At 41.5% G+C, this 21,748-nt stretch overlaps 1 protein-coding gene across 1 annotated transcript in view; it reads right to left on the reverse strand.

Moving 5' to 3' along the window:
- The window catches only part of ZnT49B (solute carrier family 30 member 9), a 310,034-nt gene that overhangs the window by 111,090 nt on the left and 177,196 nt on the right, over positions 1-21,748 (reverse strand). Inside the window, exons 6-7 of the mRNA XM_080278894.1 lie at positions 9,980-10,118; positions 8,436-8,573 (exon numbers count right to left, since the gene is read on the reverse strand). Coding sequence (XP_080135020.1) covers positions 8,436-8,573; positions 9,980-10,118 — 277 coding nt within the window. The remainder of the gene's footprint in view (positions 1-8,435; positions 8,574-9,979; positions 10,119-21,748) is intronic.

Genomic DNA, 21,748 nt, shown 5'->3' on the forward strand with positions numbered 1-21,748 from the left:
CTTTTTCCTGTTTTCTTTCCCTCTTACTCTTGGTACAAATTTTTCCACTCCCAAACTATAAAGGTCTAGAAAGATATCCCACTTCCTCTGTATCTCTCTTGTTTCTCTGAATTTTCTTCAATCCACATTTTCAAAAAAGTTTCTCAAGCCTGTAAAATTTGCTTTGCCAAAGTTGTATCTTCCCTGTCTATGAAGCTCTTCTCTTGGCTCGACGTTTCCTATTAACATCTGGAACTCAATGACCACGTGATCACTTTTTCCCAAAGGACAGAGATATTCCAATGATTCTATTACATCGGGTTCTTTGGTGAACAGTAAATCTAACCTTGCTGGTGTGTCCTCACCTCGAAACCGTGTCTCTTCTTTGACCCATTGCGTCATCACATTATTCATTATTATATTTAATAACATAGTGCCCCACGAATCCTCGCCGCCTCCCGAGTACCATTCCTCCCAGTTCACCTCTTTACAATTAAAGTCACCCACCAAAATTATATTATTGCTTTTCTCAATTATTTTTTGCAAGTAGCTAGCCATATCTGACAACATCTCATGGTATTCGTCATCCTTCCATGCTCTCGTCTTTGGGGAACATACACTACCGCCATATCTCTCTTAACATTCTCTCCAGTTTCTAATTTCATATATATCACTTCAGCCCTGCCTTCTCCCATTTCCACAGTATCTACATTTATGTTGTTCTTCACTGCTATCATCACTCTTCCTCCCTTTTTTTTTTTCTGTCTTTTCTCCACAGTTTGTATTTACCATCTCCCAAATGAACATCAATATCTTCTCTTAATTTGGTCTCTACAAAGCACATGACATCAGGTTCATGTTCTCTCAAGAAATCATTAATTTCGATCCTTGTCGATATGAAACCATCAACATTAGTATATATCACCTTCAAATTATTGTTGACGTTTTTAATACCCTCTTTTCTCCTACTCTCTGTCCGTACCACTTCCTCAACTTCTGATCTTTCACAACCATCCCCCCTAGTTTCTTTCACTTCTATTTCCTTAAATACCATTTCCTTACTTTCATATCCAATACTCTCCAAAAAAAAGTATTACGTTCTTCCTCTGTCCTCTTATCATTTTTTTTCCTTTACTTCTTCCTTTAATGATTTTAAAACTTCTCTTTCTTCTTCATTCAGATCTTTTCTTATTATAATATTATAAGTATCTCATTTATTACACTTTCTGATGTAAACTTGACTCTCATTGGTCTTGTTTCCCCTTTCTTGTAAGGCCCTATCCTCCTATCTGTTGAGCTACTTTGACAGAGTAACAAACACAATACAGGAAAGGGAAGGATGGGTGGACAGTATCTATTTAGATTTCAAGAAAGCTTTTGACACAGTACCACACCAAGGACTTTTATGGAAACTGTACCATCAAGGAGGAATTCGAGGCAAAATGTTTTGTTGGATGCAAGACTTTCTCATAAAAAGAGAAATGAGGACAGTACTAAGAGGAAACTACTCATCATGGAAAGAAGTGACTAGTGGAGTACCACAGGGTTCGGTGCTGGCACCAATCATGTTTTTAGTGTATATAAATGATATAAACAGTAACACTGGAAATCAGAGCTATCTGAATATGTTTGCAGATGATGCAAAAATACAAAGGAGAATTACTAGCCCAGACTCTTGTAGGGAGCTACAAGAAGAATTAAATAAACTTCATGAATGGAGTAATACATGGCAAATGGAATTCAATGTGGACAAGTGTCATGTAATCAAGTTTGGTAAAAGTGGAAAAAGACCTGATTGGGATTATAAGTTAGGAAATAAAACCCTATACACATCAAAAAGAGAGAAAGACCTAGGTGTGATTATCAATAACAGACTATCTCCGGCTGACCACATCAGCGAGAAGGTACGGAACATGTATACACTGCTTGCAAATATGAGAATAGCATTCACATACATAAATGAAGACATGCTAAGAAGGATAATAACATCATTCATTAGACCAACCCTGGAATATGCATCAGTAGTCTGGAGTCCTCATCTCAAAAAGCATATAGACAAGATTGAAAAAGTTCAAAGGGCCGCTACAAGCTGAATACCAAGCTTAAGGGACCTAAGCTACGAAGAAAGACTAAATAAACTGAATCTACCAACACTACAGGAGAGAAGGAAAAGAGATGACATGATAATGCTATATAAGTGCATATCAGGAAAGGAGAAAATAGACATAAATGATTACTTAACATATGGAGAAGCATAAGCAAGAGGACACTGCAAAAAACTGCATAAGAAGAGAGGTGATAAAGACGTAAGGAAATTCAGTTTCCCAAACAGAGCAATTGATCAATGGAACGCACTACCGAATGAAATAGTGTGTGCCAAAACAATTCACAAATTTAAGGATATGTACGATAAATATGGTTTAAGACACAGGACAGTACGAGCTTGACTCATTCCTGTAAAGATACAATTAGGTAAGAACACACACACACACAATCTGGTTATGTCATAGGGTTACATGAAGTAAAAACCCACTACATGGCGATTTATAGTATAGTTAGGTTGATATACATGTAACATGGGTCCAATGGGGACAGGGAAGAGGCATATGACCATGATGTCTAAAATCCCCCCCCCCCAAAAGCTCTGCCACTCACCTAAAGTACTAGTAGTTATAAAGAGTTCTGGCCATATCCAAATCTGAGATTTGCATTAAACCTGTCTAATCCTAAGGGATCCAATACTACCTTTGAAAGGTTTCCTACAGTTTACTGTATATGGCTGGAGAACTATTTAAGTCTCTCTTTGCATTCTGATGCCACAATGATTTCTTCATTTCTTTTAGTCAGCTTTATCAGAGATTTCACTCTCTTACATACAGTCTTGAAGAAGTCCAAATCATTCTGGTCCTGACTGCTTTTGGTCTTCTTCTATGCAACCTTTCTCTCTTTAATTGCAGGGGCTATTTCAATACTAAACTATTTTAGTTTAACTGAACTTGGCTTTGTGGACTTAGAGGATATGAATGCAGCCTGTCATCCTGTAAGCTGCCCTTTAAATGAGTGATACATTGCATTTACAATACTGCCCTCAAGTCCAACACATGTAAAACTCTCTTTAAAACCCGCAAAGTTAGCTCAATGGATGTCTAGTTTTCTTTGACAACATTCAGACAATCTTTTACAACAAATAAATAGAAAGATCTCTAATCAGGCTGTGGTCACAATCTCCCAGTGGTTCACCAACTGACAAGTTAGTAACACTTTCATTTTCCATAGTGAACAGAAGATACAGGATGATGTTGCCTCTTGTTGGTTCATTTATCCACTGGGACAAAAAATTTTCATTAGCAAAGCCTACAAGACACCTACCTTCAGCAACTGGTGTTACGTCATCCCAGTATGACAGTTATGGACACTAAGAATTACAGACGTTTTACCACTGCCTACTCTGCTCAAACTTCTGTACATATCTTCCTTCTTGCCAGTGAGCTGATGTGGAGGCCTGTATACAATAACTAACTTGTATGTAGTGTTGGTCAAATGAAGGATCACCCCTATGATTTCTTGGTATGACCTAATTTTACAGTCGAGGGACTTAAACTGTCACTGATGTACAATACAATACCGTCCTTCTCCTGTAGTACAGTCTTTACAGAACATCTTGACACTAGGAATTTCAAACTCTCCAACAAAATCTCTACTATCCCTATGAATCTATGACTGTAATGGCCAAAACATCAGAATGATCTGTAGCCATGAATGCCTTGAGTTTAGGCAGTTTGTTTCTAACTGACCTAGCACTGAAGAAAATTGTCTGAAGGGGCTCCGGCCTTTTCTAGGAATCCCTTAGCTGTCCCCGTTTCCCAGCACTGGTATGTCTGGAGGTGGTACTTTCTCTCTTGGACCAATTTTGGCTTGCCATGAGAGGAAGAATTCAGCAACTATGGTTCCCCGACTTGAAGAGTACGACTGCTTCTCTGGAGTTTGGAGTCTGCCAGCTGCCATAAGACAGACTCCTCCAATGAGGCAGAGTCCTCTTGTGACAGAGAGTCACCTCTCCCTCTTGGGGGGTCATCTGTGTTGGAGAGCCTCCAGCATTTTATGAGAAAGAACTACAGTACATCCCTACGGTACGCGAGTTCCGAGTAAGTGATCCCCCTTGTATGCGAGAACCTATTTTTTAAAAACTTTAGTGTATTTTTTATTAGGACGTGAACTGAACTCCCTGTAGGCGAAACGGGCTGCAAAGAGAAGCTCAAATCCGGCTGATTCGATGTCTGAGGTGTCAGAAATAGACTTTGAAGGGTTTATGAATGAAATGAGTGCATTAGGTAGTGAATATGTCGAAAGTGCTGGTGACGAAAGTGGTGAGGATGGTGGTGTGTCAGGTGGTGTGGTGGGTGATGCAGGAGATGCACGCTAGGTGCCTCATCCTGCCTCAGATCCTCTTCTTACCTCCATTACGCCTGTTGTCCTCTTGGGTAAAGGTAAGCAGCCATATTCTTGTTGGTTTAGTTAAGCCATATCCTTGTTGATTTACCAAGTAAAGCCATAATCTTGTTGGTTTACTTTATCTTCGGTAATATGTCTTAGATAGTTTCCCTGTATAGTACAATACTTAGGTCCGAAAGGCATCTCAAGGGTTGCCCATGAAGGGGGGTGCCGCCCATATGTGATTTTTCCCATATGTTTATGTATTCACAGTACGCAACGTCCTCTGCCACCCATATATGCGCGTACTAGGGGGATGTACTGTATCTTTCTGAGGCTGTTACTTTGACTTTAAGGGACTTCTGTTGGTGTCTGCTGCATCTCTACAGGACCACTTGTCACCATTTCATGATCTGACCTCAACAAGCTAAAGAGATCCTGATTAGAGGCGTTGTCAAATGTACACCACCATAAAGGTAATATTTTTGTTGCTCACAGAACTCATCAAATGGGTCAACAAACTTTACCCCTCACTGAGTGCACAAGTCAGCTAACCCGAAATTTATGCTTACTTTACTGATGAAATAATTATGTGCAGACATCCTTGGCAAAATGCCAATTAATATGCCGCAGTCTGTTTGAGCTTTATCTCTTCAGCTAAAGTCATGGCATCACCAATAACATATCGATCACTGCCTTACGTTCATTCAGTTCACCACCCTCCCTTCTGATCACTTGCCACGTACATCTGTGGATCATTATGTGTCTAAAGAGGGTATTGGCTGAATCGGTAGAGAGGCGGCCTGCAGTCCTGATGGACCCAGGTTCGAATCCCGGCTGGGGCAGGGAACAGTTTAAGGATCTGAATTTCATAAAAGCAGACTTTCTGGATCTACCAGATGACCCGCCAACATGTCGTAAAAGTACCCCCGCTAATACCAATACACCAGTCCTGTATGAGACAGCCCTAGCATGTACTCAATATGGACGGTGGGTGTTAGCGCCGAAGTGGTGACATGTAGAGAGGTGTATGGTATGTAGGAGGACTACTGGGCCTTGAGAGCAGGCTGTGAAGCCTATGCGCAGAGTTGGAGACACACACACACACACACACACACACACACACACACACACACACACACACACACACACACACACACACACACACACACACACACACACACACACACACACACACACACACACACACACACACACACACACACACACACACACACACACACACACACACACACACACACACACACACACACACACACACACACACACACACACACACACACACACACACACACACACACACACACACACACACACACACACACACACACACACACACACACACACACACACACACACACACACACACACACACACACACACACACACACACACACACACACACACACACACACACACACACACACACACACACACACACACACACACACACACACACACACACACACACACACACACACACACACACACACACACACACACACACACACACACACACACACACACACACACACACACACACACACACACACACACACACACACACACACACACACACACACACACACACACACACACACACACACACCAAAAAAAACTCCCTTAATTGCCCACTAAACCACCAGGAGCCATAGCTTGGTTATATGGTTACCACCCAGTGTAGCATATGGTTTCCTGGTGTACAGGACACTATTTGGCATGTCCCTCAGTGCAGAGTCACTCGTGGACAGAAGGAGAGGAAAGACAGAAGGAAAGAAAGACAGAAGAGGAAAGGGCAGTCACCCGAGAGCAGCACTACATTGGATAAGCGATGGTGAGTGCCCCCAACTACCACTATCTGGAGATTAACTCCTACAAATTGTGGTAGATGGAGGTGCTCACCATCCACTAACTAGATGCAGTCCTGCTCTTGGGTGTCTGCCCTTTCCTCTCTTTCATCCTTCTTTCCTTCCATCCTCTTCTGTCTTCCTTTCCTTCATTCTTTCCTTGTCCTTCTGCCTATGGGTAACTTTACACTCCCTCTTCTATCTTTCTTTCCTTCATTCTTTTCTCTTCCTTCTGCCTGTGGGTGACTCTACACTGAGTGACAAGCCAAATGGTTTCCTGTACACCAGGAAACCATTTACTACACTGGGTGGTAACCATATACCCAAATTTTGGCACCTGGTGGTTTAGTGGGTAATTATTGAGCTCCAATCAGATTGAGCTGGTGAAAGTTTATATCCAAGGGATGGTTGGGGTTGATTGCTCATGTAATGCCACTCAGGGATAAGTGAGGCTGGTCACTCTCATCTTAAATATTGGGACCAACTGCCCAGCCCCGGGCTCCTATGTTCCTCATGGGGCAATGTAGGATTGGATGATGGATAGATGAATAATTAAGCACCATTTCTTACTATATGTAAGAGTTTTCCCATTTTTATAAGGGACATTTGGAAATAACTTAGTTACTCAGTTATGAGTGTTATGTTACTGTACACTGTATGATTTCTGTTTAAGGTATTTGCTGCTTTAGGTGCTTACTGGTACTATGTTATGACTGGATGTGTGTTTCAGGGAGACGCTGGGCATAGTTACTGAGTAAAACTGTCCCTTTGGATAGGATTTTTATGTCTGCAGAGAGTGCATTCAACTTTATGGTATGCTAATGCTTTGGTAAGTGTTCAGATTTACTGTTATGAGTGCTGTAATACTGTACACTGTATGACTTTCACTGCTGGTAATGTGCTGCCTTAGGTGTTTATTGTATGATTTATTTTGTACATGTGTTGTGTCGCTTCAGGTAATAACTGATTATATTTTGACTGGATATTTACTCGGGGAAGGGGTTGAGTAAGGTCACACATGAGTAACCTTCGATGGCCACTTGACATAGCACACGGATCCCATGTTACATCACTGCTGCTATCCCTAAGATCAACATCTGAATGGTCATTACTTGACATAACTCCTTCAGATAACAGGGGATTCCTCTATTAGGGGACAGTGGGTTACAAAATATGTGATATATGAGTTCAATTAGATAATTCACAGATGTCTGTGATAATTCTGTTAATATATTGTCAATTTCAAAGCTGTGTGGAAAAAAAAAATGCCATAAAACATGACATAATACTGTACAGCATTTACAGAACACAAAACTGTATTCTGATATTTGCATGTTTCTTTCTATCTATCTATTGCCAGACACCTCAATCCCATAAGGGGTGGCCAAAAACAAATCATCTCCGTGTTGCCCTGTCCAATGCCACTTCACTGCCATGCTCCCAGGTCACACCCCCCTCTCTCATATACCTCTCCACTCCATCCCTCCATCTCATCCTCAGCCTCCCCCTCTCTCTCTCCCCCTCTACCTCACTTGCATACACTCTCCTTGTTAGTCCCTCGCTCTCCATCCTCTCTAAATGGCCAAACCATCTCAATGTATTTCTCCTAATGCTTTCTATCACATCCACATCCATGCCACAGAGCTCCTTCATTTCACTTGAAAATAATCAAATACGTTTTATTCATGATTTTCAGAGGCTGGTTATGAAATTATTACACTAAGTGATTATATAGCATAATGCTTATTTGGCTAATCCAGCAAAAAGTGTTACACATGTTGTTACTGCCAGGTAAATGCCTGCAAAGGGAACCAGGCACATGTCCATAATCAGTATGATGTATGCTACTGGTGCATAAAGCAAAATGTACTTTTCGAAAGGGCAGATTCTACCTCGTTTCTCGGGGTGGGTATGGGGTGTGGGATGGGAGGAGAAAGCAATCAGAAGCACTATCAACTGGCAACATCAACCTAATATTTCAACTATGATATGTGTAATTGGTGTCAATTTCCATGCCATCAACAGTCCAGGTATGTATTAATGATACCATGGAAACCGAAATATCACAAACCAGACATGCAAAACATGGGATCACTGTACACCTGAGAACAGGCAAGGGTTACTGGAATGTGCTGTACACTGAAGTTTGGTGGTGACCTCTGTAGGTTGGATGAGTCCAGAGATGCCGTGCTGAATGGAAAGCCCTGCACCCACACAGAAGATCATCGCTCCAGAGATGAGAGAGGAGACGTACCGCATGCTGGTGTAGCCATAAGGATGCACCACATCAGCACTCTGTGTCACAATACACCATCACTGACAATATGCCAAAAACATGACCATCATACATTATAACCCTTCATACTACACTAACAGGACTGAACTGCTTTTATTCAAGTATATCAATTCCATTTTGCATTACAATTAACATACTCTGTAATATGATGAGCACAATAATACTGAACCAATGCAAAAATATAATCTTAATAGAATCTGTAAATTATAAAGGAAGGAAATAGGTGTGGGTGGCCATCAGGTGCTACATTCAACAGTTTATTAAAATGCCTTCTCTAACTGATAACTTTCCTATCCACTAGCATTCTATTTTTTTTCTTTTGTTTGACTGGTATGACCCTTATCACCCCATATTTCTTTCTTGCCATGCTTCCTGTACAGTCCTTACACACTCTTCATTTTACACTGGTTTCTTTCAAAACTCTGTCCGTCATATCTCAACACCTTCAATCCCTTTCCTTCCTACCCAATCACTATATGCTTTCTTCTCTTTCTCAGCTTGCTTTACTTCCAACTTCTACCACATTATATTTTTCACCCCCTTACCTTCACACATGCTGCATTATTTGAACACTATACTCACATTTTCCACCTCTTTTATCAGTTCCATACCATATCTACCCAGCTGTTTCTTCATTTCTCTATAGTACTAGTCTCTTTTTGTTTCCCCCTGCAGTCTTTCAACTTTCCTGGCAACAACTGCTTCCTCCTGTCTTCCTCTGGGTATGTTCACCCAACACCTTTGCATCTTAATCTCTGATACTAGTGCCAAATGATCAGACAAGTCACTCCTCATGTCTCTATACACTCTAGTACTAGGCAAAGATCTTTTCATTCAGTCATCCATGGCCACAAAATTCATCACTGTCTCATATTAATCAAACTTGCTTTCCACCCTTCTTCTCACTTCCCACATATACTTGAGGCTTAGCTTGCACCTAAAAAAGTTACTGAATATTACCAAGCTCTGTCCAACACAGGTGTCTCCCAAGGCACCACAATTCTCATCGATTTTAATGGGTACATCCTGCTGGCTAACCACTCAATCTACTCTAGTATTCCCTACTTCCCCATTCATATCTCCAACCAAAAATACCCACTTTCATCAAGCTTCTCCAAAAATGCTTCATTCTTCCTAACTTACTCTGCCATGGGAATATGCCTCTGCTCTGCTCTTTTCTCAAGTGTCCATCAACACTAATGCTTCATCCAGAAATTTTTGTGTTCTACTGGGAAAGGCAGACCATGGCTGAGCAACAAAAACTTTATTTCTTGAGCTAAAAAAAACTGCCATTATGACAAGGTTACCTGGAGTAAATGGCAGGGTGTAGGTTATAACAGGGCTTGGTGGAAAAAGAAAAAGGAAAGAGTGGTGAAATAAGCATTATAAAGAACTGGTACAATACCTGTTTTGATTTGTGGATGCCATAGGCAAGTATGAGCTGGTTGGTGACATCTGCCAGGGAGTGGAGAGCCTCAGCAAAGAGACTATGTGACCCTGTGTATGCCCAAGCTGCCAACTTCAGCACCAGGTTGGTTCCATTACTGCAGGGAATAATACATATATTTTAGACACTATCGATCTATCTATTGCCAGATGCCTTAATCCTGTAAGGGGTGGCCACAAACAATCGTCTCCATGTCGCCCAGCCCCCAGCCATTTCATTGCCCTGCTCCCAGCTCACATCCCCCTCTTTCATATACATCTCCACTCCATCCCTCCATCTCATCCTTGTCCTCCCACTCCATCTCCCCCCTCCACCTCCCTCACATACACTCTCCTTGTCAGTCTCTCACTCTCCATCCTCTCCACATGGCCAAACCACTTCAACGTGTTTCTCCTAATGCTTCGTATCACATCCACATTCAAATCTAATTACATCCTCATTTATCAGTCTGTGCTCTCCATGTGACTCCACATGCTCCTCTCAAATAACTCATTTCCACTTCTCTCACTACTGACTTCTGTCCCTCCAACAAGGTCCAAGCTTTACTTCTTAGAGTTGGTATCACAATACTGTCAGGCAGTAACTTTTTCACTTCCATGTTTCTTATCACTGCTTTCAAAGAACTAGCAACCTTTCTTCCTTGTTGTACCCTTTCAAGCACTTTACCCTCTAAATTTCAATCCATACTCATCACACTACCCAAGTACTTAAATGCACTCAAATTTTTAATTTCCTCCTCATCCAACCTCATTGTACATTCAGTGGTTTCATTTTTCTTGAAGACCATAACTTTATTCTTCCCTACATTCACCTTTAGATTCCATTTCTTACACACTCTCCCAAATCATTCACCAAGCCATGCAGCTTCCATTCGTCTTCACTTCATAACACAGTATCATCTGCAAACAACAGTACAGGGAGTTTATACACACTGCCCTCTCTCATAAGGGTCACTTCAGCATCCACTGCCCTACCTTGTACAGTAGGCTCGCCCAGTGCACGTCATCACAGTGAGCGAATCACACTGTGCGCGAGTGACCAAATATCATAACGAAAAACCTTGAATGCGGGAGTTTACCCCACAAAACACGAGGTAGAGGCAAGAAGTGGCTTAAAAACGCCATTTTCCATCGGTACACGACCCCCCCCCCACACACAACGCGCCAATAGTGACCTAGAGGCTCATGGGGAAGGTGCTCAAGAGGAGTCTACAATAAGATATCGCCAATAACAACTTCAATAATAATGTTTTTGGCAATAACAGTAAGTTAGAATAGATACCCAGTTTCTATAATAATGATGTTTATTTGGTGAATACCAAGTTGTTATACTGCCAATACGTCCATAACAAGATGAGGAATGAAACAAAAAAGCAAGAAGAGATGAAGGAAATTGCCAAAAATGTGAGCAGTAGCGAGGAGGGAGGATCCTCCCCTCACCACCTCCCCTGACTCGCCCACCGCCATCCTCCACTGCCCCACCTGACTCACCAGCCGCCCCCCTCTCCACCTTCACAGCCCCACCTGACTCACCAGCCGCCCCCCTCTCCACCTTCACAGCCCCACCTGACTCACCTGCTTCAACTGGCATACCTGCAACCCCCACCATAATGACTGTTCCTGCATTCTGGAAGAAATGTAACATTCAACAGGCCGTCAATTTCTTCGTCAAAACCTGGAATAATACATTGGCAACCGTTAAACTAGCGTGGTGAGGCCGGGGTGGTGGCGGGGGCACTGTAAGTGCATTGCCGCGCCTCAGAACTCTTGTTGTTTAAATCCATCAGGCCTGTTGTGTACTGTTGTTAAGGTGACTGCCCATATTATTGTTATTGCAGCTATATCTGTAGTACAAAATCTAAAAAATTTGACCTTTTTTATGTCTCCAAGGGCCAAAAAAATGTCCAAGTATGAGGGGATACTGCCCATATGTAATTATTCCCATAAGATTATGTATTCCCAGTACGCGAATTCCCAGTGCGCGAGGTCGAGGACTGCCCAATCTCTCGCGCATTGTGCGAGCCTACTGTACCTCTTTTATAACCCCATCCATATACAGATTGAACAACCATGGAGACATGACACATCCCTGTTTCAATCCAACCTTCACATAGAAAAACTCACTCAGTTCACTATCCACATGCACTGCAGCCTTAGCACCCTCACACATACTCTTCACGGCCTTCAACAACTTCCCATCTACTCTATATATTCTTAACTTGTGGATTGGGCAATTACCTTTTTTTTATCCCACCCCATGGTGTGCAAAAAAGAAGAGAATATATGTAAATATTTTTTGTAGTTTTTGTTTATTATAAACCTGAAGATAAAGATCCAGGGCACAATCTAGTGAAAAGAAAAAATCTCTCTCCGTCTTTGCATAAGGCCATGCGTAAGTTTATGTACAGGAGTAATGAAAAAATAAAAAAAATTAAAAAATTGCTTTTGTTTATTATAAACTTGAAGATAAACATCCAGGGCATCATCTGGTAAAAGGAAAAAACTCTCTCTCTCCATCTTTGCGTAGCACCATGCGTAAGTTTCTGTAGGGGTCGAGTTGTTTACCGTGATGCATGGCCAACACAGCCAGAGCTGTGGCTCGCAACGCAACGCTACCCAGCCTGAGTTGTGGCTCGCAATCCATGGGTTAATACTTTCCACAATCCATCACTAACATACCCAACATCATCCTGGGTGGTGATTTCAATGACAAAGTCGTCGGCCTGGCATGTCAACAACCCTGACACAGACAGAGGGCTGGTACTACAATCCCAGACAGATCATTTTTTCATACTAAACAGTCTAGACCAACATACCCATATCCCACACCAAGCCCTCTTCCTCCCATCATCTCCAGACATCACCTTCTGCTCCACAAACCTCGCCCCCACTACATCATGGAGAGTGGTCAAAACCCTAGGTTCTGATCACCTCCCAATCATCATCACTACCAAAACCAGAATCATCCCAGCTGGCCATGAACACAAATACACTAATTATAAGAGAGCAAACTGGGAGACCTTTGTAACTGAAACAGAACAACATCTCGAAACTCTAAACAGTACACCCATCACAAACATCAACACCACTGTGCACACTTACAATACAATGATACAAAACGCAGACAAAAGACACATCCCTCGAGGAAACAGAAAGAGACACAACCCCAACTTCACACCAGAAATTCAAGGCCTCATCAGACAACGGGACACACTGCAACACTCCCAAACACCCCATACAGAAGACACTATACAACAAATACAAGAACTCAACACTCAGATAAACAATAAAATATCAGAGCAGCAAACACTAAACTGGAAAAATTACCTCCAAACACTTGACCACAAACATCAGCAAACTCTACAAAACACTAAACAGCATCACACTTTCCAACAGCAACACCACACAATCACATGCTGCCATCACAACAACAGACACCATACCCTCAAACAAACAACAAGCAAACACTCTCATCAATCACTTTTCACAAGTCAGCCATCTAAACCCCCATCCCGAAGACCGACGTATCATCCGACTTAAGAGACAGTTCCCCACGGACCCAGACTACGCACCTTTCACTTACAACCAGACGAAGCACATCATTAACAACCTCAAGCACTCATCTGCCTGTGGACCAGACAACATAAGCAACATTCACCTTCAACATCTTGGACCACAAGGCATACAAGCACTCACCAACATTTCAAACTACAGCTACTCACACAACATAATACCCAACATCTGGAAGCATGGCAACATCATCACTATCCCTAAACCCAACAAAGACCCCACGTTACCCTCCTCACATCGCCCCATCACACTCCTCTGGACCCTCTCTAAAGTCACTGAACAACTGATACTACAACTAGTCACACCTCACATTCCCCTAGCCCAGTCACAACATGGCTTTAGGCCACTACACTCCACAAACACCCTTCTTACAGACCTTAAACAGAGAGTTTTCAATGGCATGAATTCAGCTAGGCCACCACACAGAACACTCCTAATCACACTAGACATTAGCAAAGCTTTTGATGCCATCCCCCGCCACAACCTTACAAACAAAATACTCAACACAAACATGCCCAATAACACAAAAAGATGGCTGGCAAACTACTTAGCAGACAGATGTGCACAAGTAACATTTGCTGGTCAGTCTTCAAACATCAGAAACTTTACAAACGGCATCCCCCAAGGATCTGTTTTGTCCCCTACACTCTTTAACCTATACATGCACGATGTACCCACACCTCACACACCACAGATACACATAGCTTCCTATGCAGATGATATAACACTTACATGTAAGCACCAAAATGCAAACACAGCCGCACACATCATTCAACCTTACCTCAACACACAACATGAATGGTTCACTACAAACAGGTTCAAAATAGCCCCAGCCAAATCTACAAAGACTCTTCTCACAAACTGGACAGCAGAACACAGTCACATCCCACACCTCACCATAAACAACACTCCCCTACCACACACACACATACCCAAAATCCTTGGTGTAACATACAATACATCAATGTCATTTAAACAACACATCACAAACATTAAAAACAAAATAACACCAAGACTCAATGCTTTGAAGCCACTTGCCCATACAACATTTGAACACAACAAAGAAATCAACATCACAGTATACAAACAATACATACATTCAGTGATGAATTATGCAAGCCCTGCCTGGGCTTCTAACCTCACCAAAACACACTTCAATACTCTGCAGACCATACAGAACAAGGCCCTAAAAATAATCACAGGCCGCACAGCTACTAAACCCACAGACCACCTACATCAAGAAACCAAAGTCCTCAAAGTCAAGGATCACCTAGACATGAGAGGCACCCAGTTTCTTGTTACAGCCTCCACAAATCCACAACATCCACTACAATACATGGCAGCACATCCACCCACACCAAGGAACATCAAAACAACACCCAGCACACGATACCATACACAAACACTGTCATCTCTCCCCCCTCGCCCACCTCAGACCAGCTTCCAGAAGTATATCCACACTCAGATCACTCGCTGCTCCATTCAGTCACTTAAAGACAACACGTAGCTGCATGCACGGCCTCCTGACATCCAACCTTCTGAATCCTATCTTCCTCGTGAGGACAGGGTCCACCTGGCCAGGCTGAGATGTGGGCACCATCCAGCCCTCTTAAGCTACCAGAAGAGGCTGGATGACTCCGTCGCTGATGCCTGTCTAGGATGCAACATAGCACCCTATACTAAGCACATTATGGAAGACTGCATTGCACACAATCACCTACATCAACAACACAACATACACTTTTTGAGAGCTCTGTGGGAAAGCCCGGTCTCGGCCATGGCCTTCCTAAGGGACTCGGGGCTGTTCGGCCAGACTGCCTAGGGAACAACTACTACTACTACTACTTTCCACAATCCTTGTCTATCCACCCTGTCATATGTTTTCTTCAAATCCATGAAGGCCGCATACAACTTCATTTCCTTCTTTAGAAACTTTTAAACTAAAGATCTAAGAATGAATATCTGATCTACGCAACTTCTTCCCTTCCTAAAACCTCCGTGTTCTTCTCCAACTAATTCCTCTGTTATTTCCCTGACTCTGTCAGTAACTATCCAACCATAAATTTTTCCTATTACACTAAGAAGACAAATGCCCTTATGATTACCACACACTTCTTTTTCTCCTTCTCCTTTGTACAGGGGAATAATTATACATATATATATACATATATATATATATATATATATATATATATATATATATATATATCAGATCAATCAATCATTTCCTGTGGCACCCCACGGGATGCATAGGGCCTCAATGAACTCTCTCCACCAATATTTGTCTCTTGCCATCTCCTTCAGGTCCCACCAACACTCCTCTCCTGCTTCTTTTTTCATTGTCCTCAACCAGGTTTCCCTCGGCCTACCTCTACCTCTTCTTCCTCTAGCAGTCCACTCTGCCACATCATGTATTAAACTACCTACTTCTTTTCCGTATATGTGCCCCAGCCACTTCCAGCGAGACAGTCTCACATATTCATTAACTGGTTCCACTCTCGTAATATCCCTTACTCTTGCATTTGTAACTCTGTCTTGCCACTTTACCCCAAGAATCCTTCTCAGTATTTTATTCTCAAATCCTAATACTTTCTGATCTGTTGCAATTGTACTGTACCATGACTCATGCCCGTAAATTAAAATGGGTCTAACCATGGACTTGTAAATTTTCACTTTAGTATGTACCGAAAGCATATTATTATTCCAAACAGATTTCAACATTCCAACAGCTCGCCAAGCCTGTCTAATCCTCTCCTCAATTTCATTGTTTAATGATCCTTTAGATGATACAATCGTTCCCAGATATTTAAAGTTTTCTACATTCTTCACCACATTATTCCCAATTACACAATCGATTTGATTCTCCACGTTCATATTAATAATTTCAGTCTTTCCACAATTTATTACCAATCCCACTTTTTCTCCTTCCTCCACCAGACAATCAAGCACCCTCTGCATCTCATAAATACTTCCGCAAATCAGTACAACATCATCAGCATATGTGTTTATATATATATATATGTATATATATACTGTATATATATATATATATATATATATATATATATATATATATATAAATATATATATATATATATACTGTATATATAGTATATATATATATATATATATATATATATATATATATATATATATATATATATATATATACTGTATATACAGTATATATATATATATATATATATACTGTATATATATATATATATATATATATATATATATATATACTCAATCCTTGAGTAACACGTGGTTGAGTAACACATTTTTGTTCTAACGCGGTCAGCATAATGAGACAAGTCATGTCAACACGCGGAAAAACTCGAGCTCACGTGGGAAGTCAGCTGGCCTGGCGACTAAATTTGAAAGTTGCGCGGGATGACGTCACCCTCTAAACTCTGGGTACTTTTTCTGGGAGCATAGTTCCATTCTATATGGGTATTGATCTCAATACCACACCCAGCCACCTAAGCCAAGCAGCCCTAGTGGGTTAGGTTAGGTTAGGTTGAAAAAATTTTGCCTGGGAAACACACTGAGCATATTTTTGAGAAAAACCTATGGTTAGTTTTGAAACAACTGGGCGAGCATCGTTCCTGGCTGAGGGTTCCCGGTGGTGAGATGAATACGCATACAGAATGGAAATATGGTTCATGGGCACACTCAAGGCCAAATGGTTAGACAAAATTTATGGGTTTCGCAATTTCAGGGGACGAAATGGAACGAAAATGTATGCTAATCAGGAAAAAAAAAAGAATCCTTGTGTTCTCGTGAGTTAGGGTTCAGTTCCACATTCTTCGTTTGATTTCATGCTTCCCAACATATTTCGGACCAATTGGGCATATGGTTATCAGTCCTTTCTCATGCCTCACCTAGTTCTTACCCACTCATAATGGGTTTTGCAGTTTTAAAGGATGAAATGGAATGAAAATGTTTGCTAGACAAAAAGTTACTCTTTTATCCATGTGTTCTTGTAAATTAGTGTTCAGTTCTACATTCTTCATTCGATTTAGTGCTTCCCAACACATTTCCAACTTACTGAGCATACGGTTATGTCCTTTCTTGCACCTCGCCTAATTCTACCCCACACTCATACTGGGTTTCACAGTTTTAGGGGACGAAATGGAACGAAAATGTTTCCTAATTAAAAAAAAAAAAACTTTCATCCATGGGTTCTCATAAGTTTGTGTTCAGTTCCACATTTTCGTTCAAATTCGTGCTTCCCAACACGTTTCGGACCGACTGAGCATACGGCTATAAAATCCTTTCTCGCATCTCACTGACTTTACCTCACAGTCATATGAGTTTTGCAGTTTTAGGGGACAAAACTGAATGAAAATGTTTGCTAACCAGAAAAAAAAATTACTTCCATCCATGTTCTCTCACAAATTAGCATTCAATTCCACATTCTTCGATCTTCTTCCTGATAGACTTGTACTTTTTGGATTACTTATGGGAGGTAAATAATCGTTTCATGCTGAATCTGTTTCCCCGTTGTTTTTAGCTGTGTTATACTGTGTCAACTCGTTTGACTCGTCAGGGTTACAGCAAAAGGGCCTGTCCTAAATGTTTAACTACAATTGACCTAACATAGCCTAACTATACCTAATAATTTAACCTAGCATCCAGTTGGGAAATTGGGAGACGAAAACCACCTTTGAGTACGTCAAGACAATCATAAGTACGGCTTAAGGAACGTGATGATGAAATGTGGGAAGTTTTTCTGCAGGATGTTGTAATTTATCACACTTAAAATAGTCAGAAAAATACCGAAAACAAACTGGAGGAATATGAATTGAATTGGTAAGGTCCTTCTACTGCTTTAAGTAAAGCATACGTTTACCGAAATGGCAAAAAAGTGTGGAGTACAGGAAAGCACCATCATAACGATTTGGAAGGACCAGGAGAAGATAAAGATCATGCAAAGGAAGTGATGCGAACCTTGTAGCACTGAAAGTTTATATTTGTCCTGAATCTGACTGAGAAGCTTAGGCCTATAGGGCATTATGTGGAGCGTCAGAGAAATTGTCATTTTTACTCCTCCTTACCACCATACCCCACGTAAATTACCCCCACTTATATGCACCATCAGGTAAAACAGTGATATAATCAATGTACTTAAGATCACCAATGATATTAGAAATAGGATTAACAAAAAAGTCGGGCTAGGTACCCTTATGTTGATACGTAGCTTCCCGGCATTCATTCCCCACCCCCCACCGATAATGTTGTCAAAGTTTCGCCTTCTCGTATCATGTGACCTTCGGGAGAGATGTTAGGCCGTATGGTTAGACTAAAGTTTATAGGTCTGGCAGTTTTAGAGGAGGAAATGGAACGAAAATGTTTGCAAACCAAAAAAAAAAAAAAAAAAGTACTCTTTCATCCATGTGTTCTTGTGAGTTAGCATTCCGTTTCACATTCTTCATTCGATATCGCTTTTCCCAACACATTTCGGACTGACTGAGCAGTTTAGCCATATGCTTAGCCTGTCTGAAAAGTGTAGGGAAGCGAGATATCAAATGAAGAATGTGAAACGGAACGCTAACTCAAGAGAACACAAGGATTAATGTAATTTTTTCTGGTTAGCACACATTTTTGTTCTGTTTCGTCCCCTAAAGCCTTCAAACCCATGAATTTTCATCTAACCATATGGCCTAAGGTCTCTCCTGAAGGCCACATGATACAAGAGATGGCAAAACTTTGACAACAAAACTTTGAGGGGAGGGAGGAAAATACCATGGAGCTACGTATCAATTAAAGGGTACCCAGCCCAACTTCTGTTTTTGTTAATGCTATTTTTAATACCACTGATTTTTTAAATAACAATACTTACGTCTCATTGTTTTACCTGATGGTGGGTGCAAGTAAGGGTTAATTTACGTGGGGTTAGGTTGTAAAAAGGGGTAAAAGTGAGTTATGAAAAGTCGCCAGAACACATTGTACCATTATACACATAAACATATTGTCTGAGTGACACGGATTTGGGTACCACGGTCCTTGTCCAGTCCCTATTGCCCGCGGTACTTGAGGATTGAGTGTACCATATATATATATATATATATATATATATATAACGTTCTCCCTATGTGTCAAGTGGGGTTGGTGGAGGATTAGTGCCCCTCCCTGTAAAACAATTAACTCTAAGCCCTTGGCCACCCTGTTTGGGATACATGGCGTCTGGCAATGAATGAATGAATGAATGAATATATATATATATATATATATATATATATATACACCCCTGGGGGAAGGGTTTTTTTTCAAGAATACTCCCCCAGTATCCCTGCTTGTCATAAAAGGCGACTAAGGGGTTGGTGGAGGGTTAGTGCCCCTCCCCGGAAAACAACTAACTAAAAAAACAAACAATAAGCCTCGGACAAGGATTGACCAAACGATGACGACCAACGACCGGTAAAAGGACATGGTTATTGGAATGTGGAAAGTAAGGGGAGCGAATGATGAGGTGAAAGAGAGAGAGATTGTCCAGGTGCTTGAGGGTGCGAAAGTGGATGTATGTGGAATAACTGAAACAAAATGGAGAGGAGAAAGTGTGAGAGAATGAGAGTATGGATGGGGTATAGGTGCAGGAGTAAGTGAGAATGAGAGGGCAAAGGAAGGAGTATGTATAGTTGTGAGTAAAAGATGGAAGAGGAGCATAAGACAGTATGGATCAGTTGGGTCAAGGATTGTGTAGGTAAAGTTGAAAGTTGGAATACAAATGTGGGCGATTGTGTGTGTGTATGCGCCAACGCAAGATCGTGCTAGAAGAGTGAGAGAAGAGTTCTGGACAAATGTAGAAGTGTGCATGGAAAAGTTTGGAAGGAATGAGAGAGTGTTTTTGATTGGTGATATGAATGGTAAAGTTGGGAATGTGAAGGTGGATGGAATAGTTGGTGAGTGGGGTGTGCCTGCTGAGACAGATGAGAATGGGAGTGCGTTAGTGGACATTTGTGCTGGGAGGGGTTTGGTGATAGTCAATACCCTCTTCAGGCATAAAAATGATCCACAGGTATTCATGGCGAGCGAAGAGAAGGGTGGGTGGTGAACTGAATGAAAGGAAGGCAATGATTGATTATGTGTGTGTGGATGAAAGGATGCGAAGATGTGTAATGGATGCAAGAGTTTATAGAGGTTGGGGGAGTGGACTTTCTGACCACTACTTGGTGGTGGCCGGAATTAGAATTCAAGTAAGACGGAGGAATAGAAGAAGGGAAAGACGAGAGGAAGGAGTAGTTGAAAGGAGAGTGGAAAGGTTACAAGAGGATGAGAAAAAGGCAGAGTGTAAGAGAGAAGTGGAGGAACGATTGGGCAAATATGAATTGGAACAGATGGGAGATGTGGAAGGTGTGTGTAGGATATTTACAGAAGAAACATGTGCAGCATGTGATGTGGTGTGTGGAAGGAAGAGAAGACGGAGGGGGGTGCAAGGAACAGCATGGTGGACTGAAGAGGTGAAACAGGCTGTGGCACAAAAGAAGAAAACATACAATGAATGCATGAGAAATAGGGGCGTGGAAGAAGTTGAGAGGCGGAAGAAAGAGTTATACGTAGAAAGAATGAGAGGTGAAAAGATAAGTAAGAGAGAGTAAGAAGTGAGTGGATGAGGAATTTGGAAGGAATTTGAGTGTAAAGTGGAGGGACTGTAAGAAAATGTTCTGGAAAGAGGTGAAAAGAGTAAGACAGGGTGGAAGTGAAGTTAGCAGGGGAGTGAAAGATAAAAATGGTTGATTACTAGTGGAGAAGGGAGAAATAGTGAGCAGATGGAGAGAACACTTTAGGGAATTGTTGAACATAGTGGATGGAAATAACGCGAGTATAAGTGGCTGGGGAATGGCTGGGAGAAGGAGGGAAGTGAGAAGACAGGAAGAAATCAGTAGAATAGAAGTTGTGGAAGCGATGAAGAAAGTTAAATCGGGGAAAGCCCCAGGAATTGATGGAGTGTGTGGTGAAATGCTGAAGCATGGGGGAGAGATAATAGCAGAATGGATGTGGAAGATGTGCAGATTGGCCTGGGAGGAAGGTAGAGTCCCGGAGGATTGGAAGTCAGGTATAATTATTCCCTTGTACAAAGGAAAAGGGGAAAAAGAAGTGTGTGGTAATCATAGGGGCATTTGTCTTCTTAGTTCAATAGGAAAAGTGTATG

Source organism: Coenobita brevimanus, chromosome 75, assembly GCF_032717465.1.
Source record: "Coenobita brevimanus isolate Jiangsu-jjx chromosome 75, ASM3271746v2, whole genome shotgun sequence".
Lineage (NCBI taxonomy): Eukaryota > Metazoa > Arthropoda > Malacostraca > Decapoda > Coenobitidae > Coenobita > Coenobita brevimanus.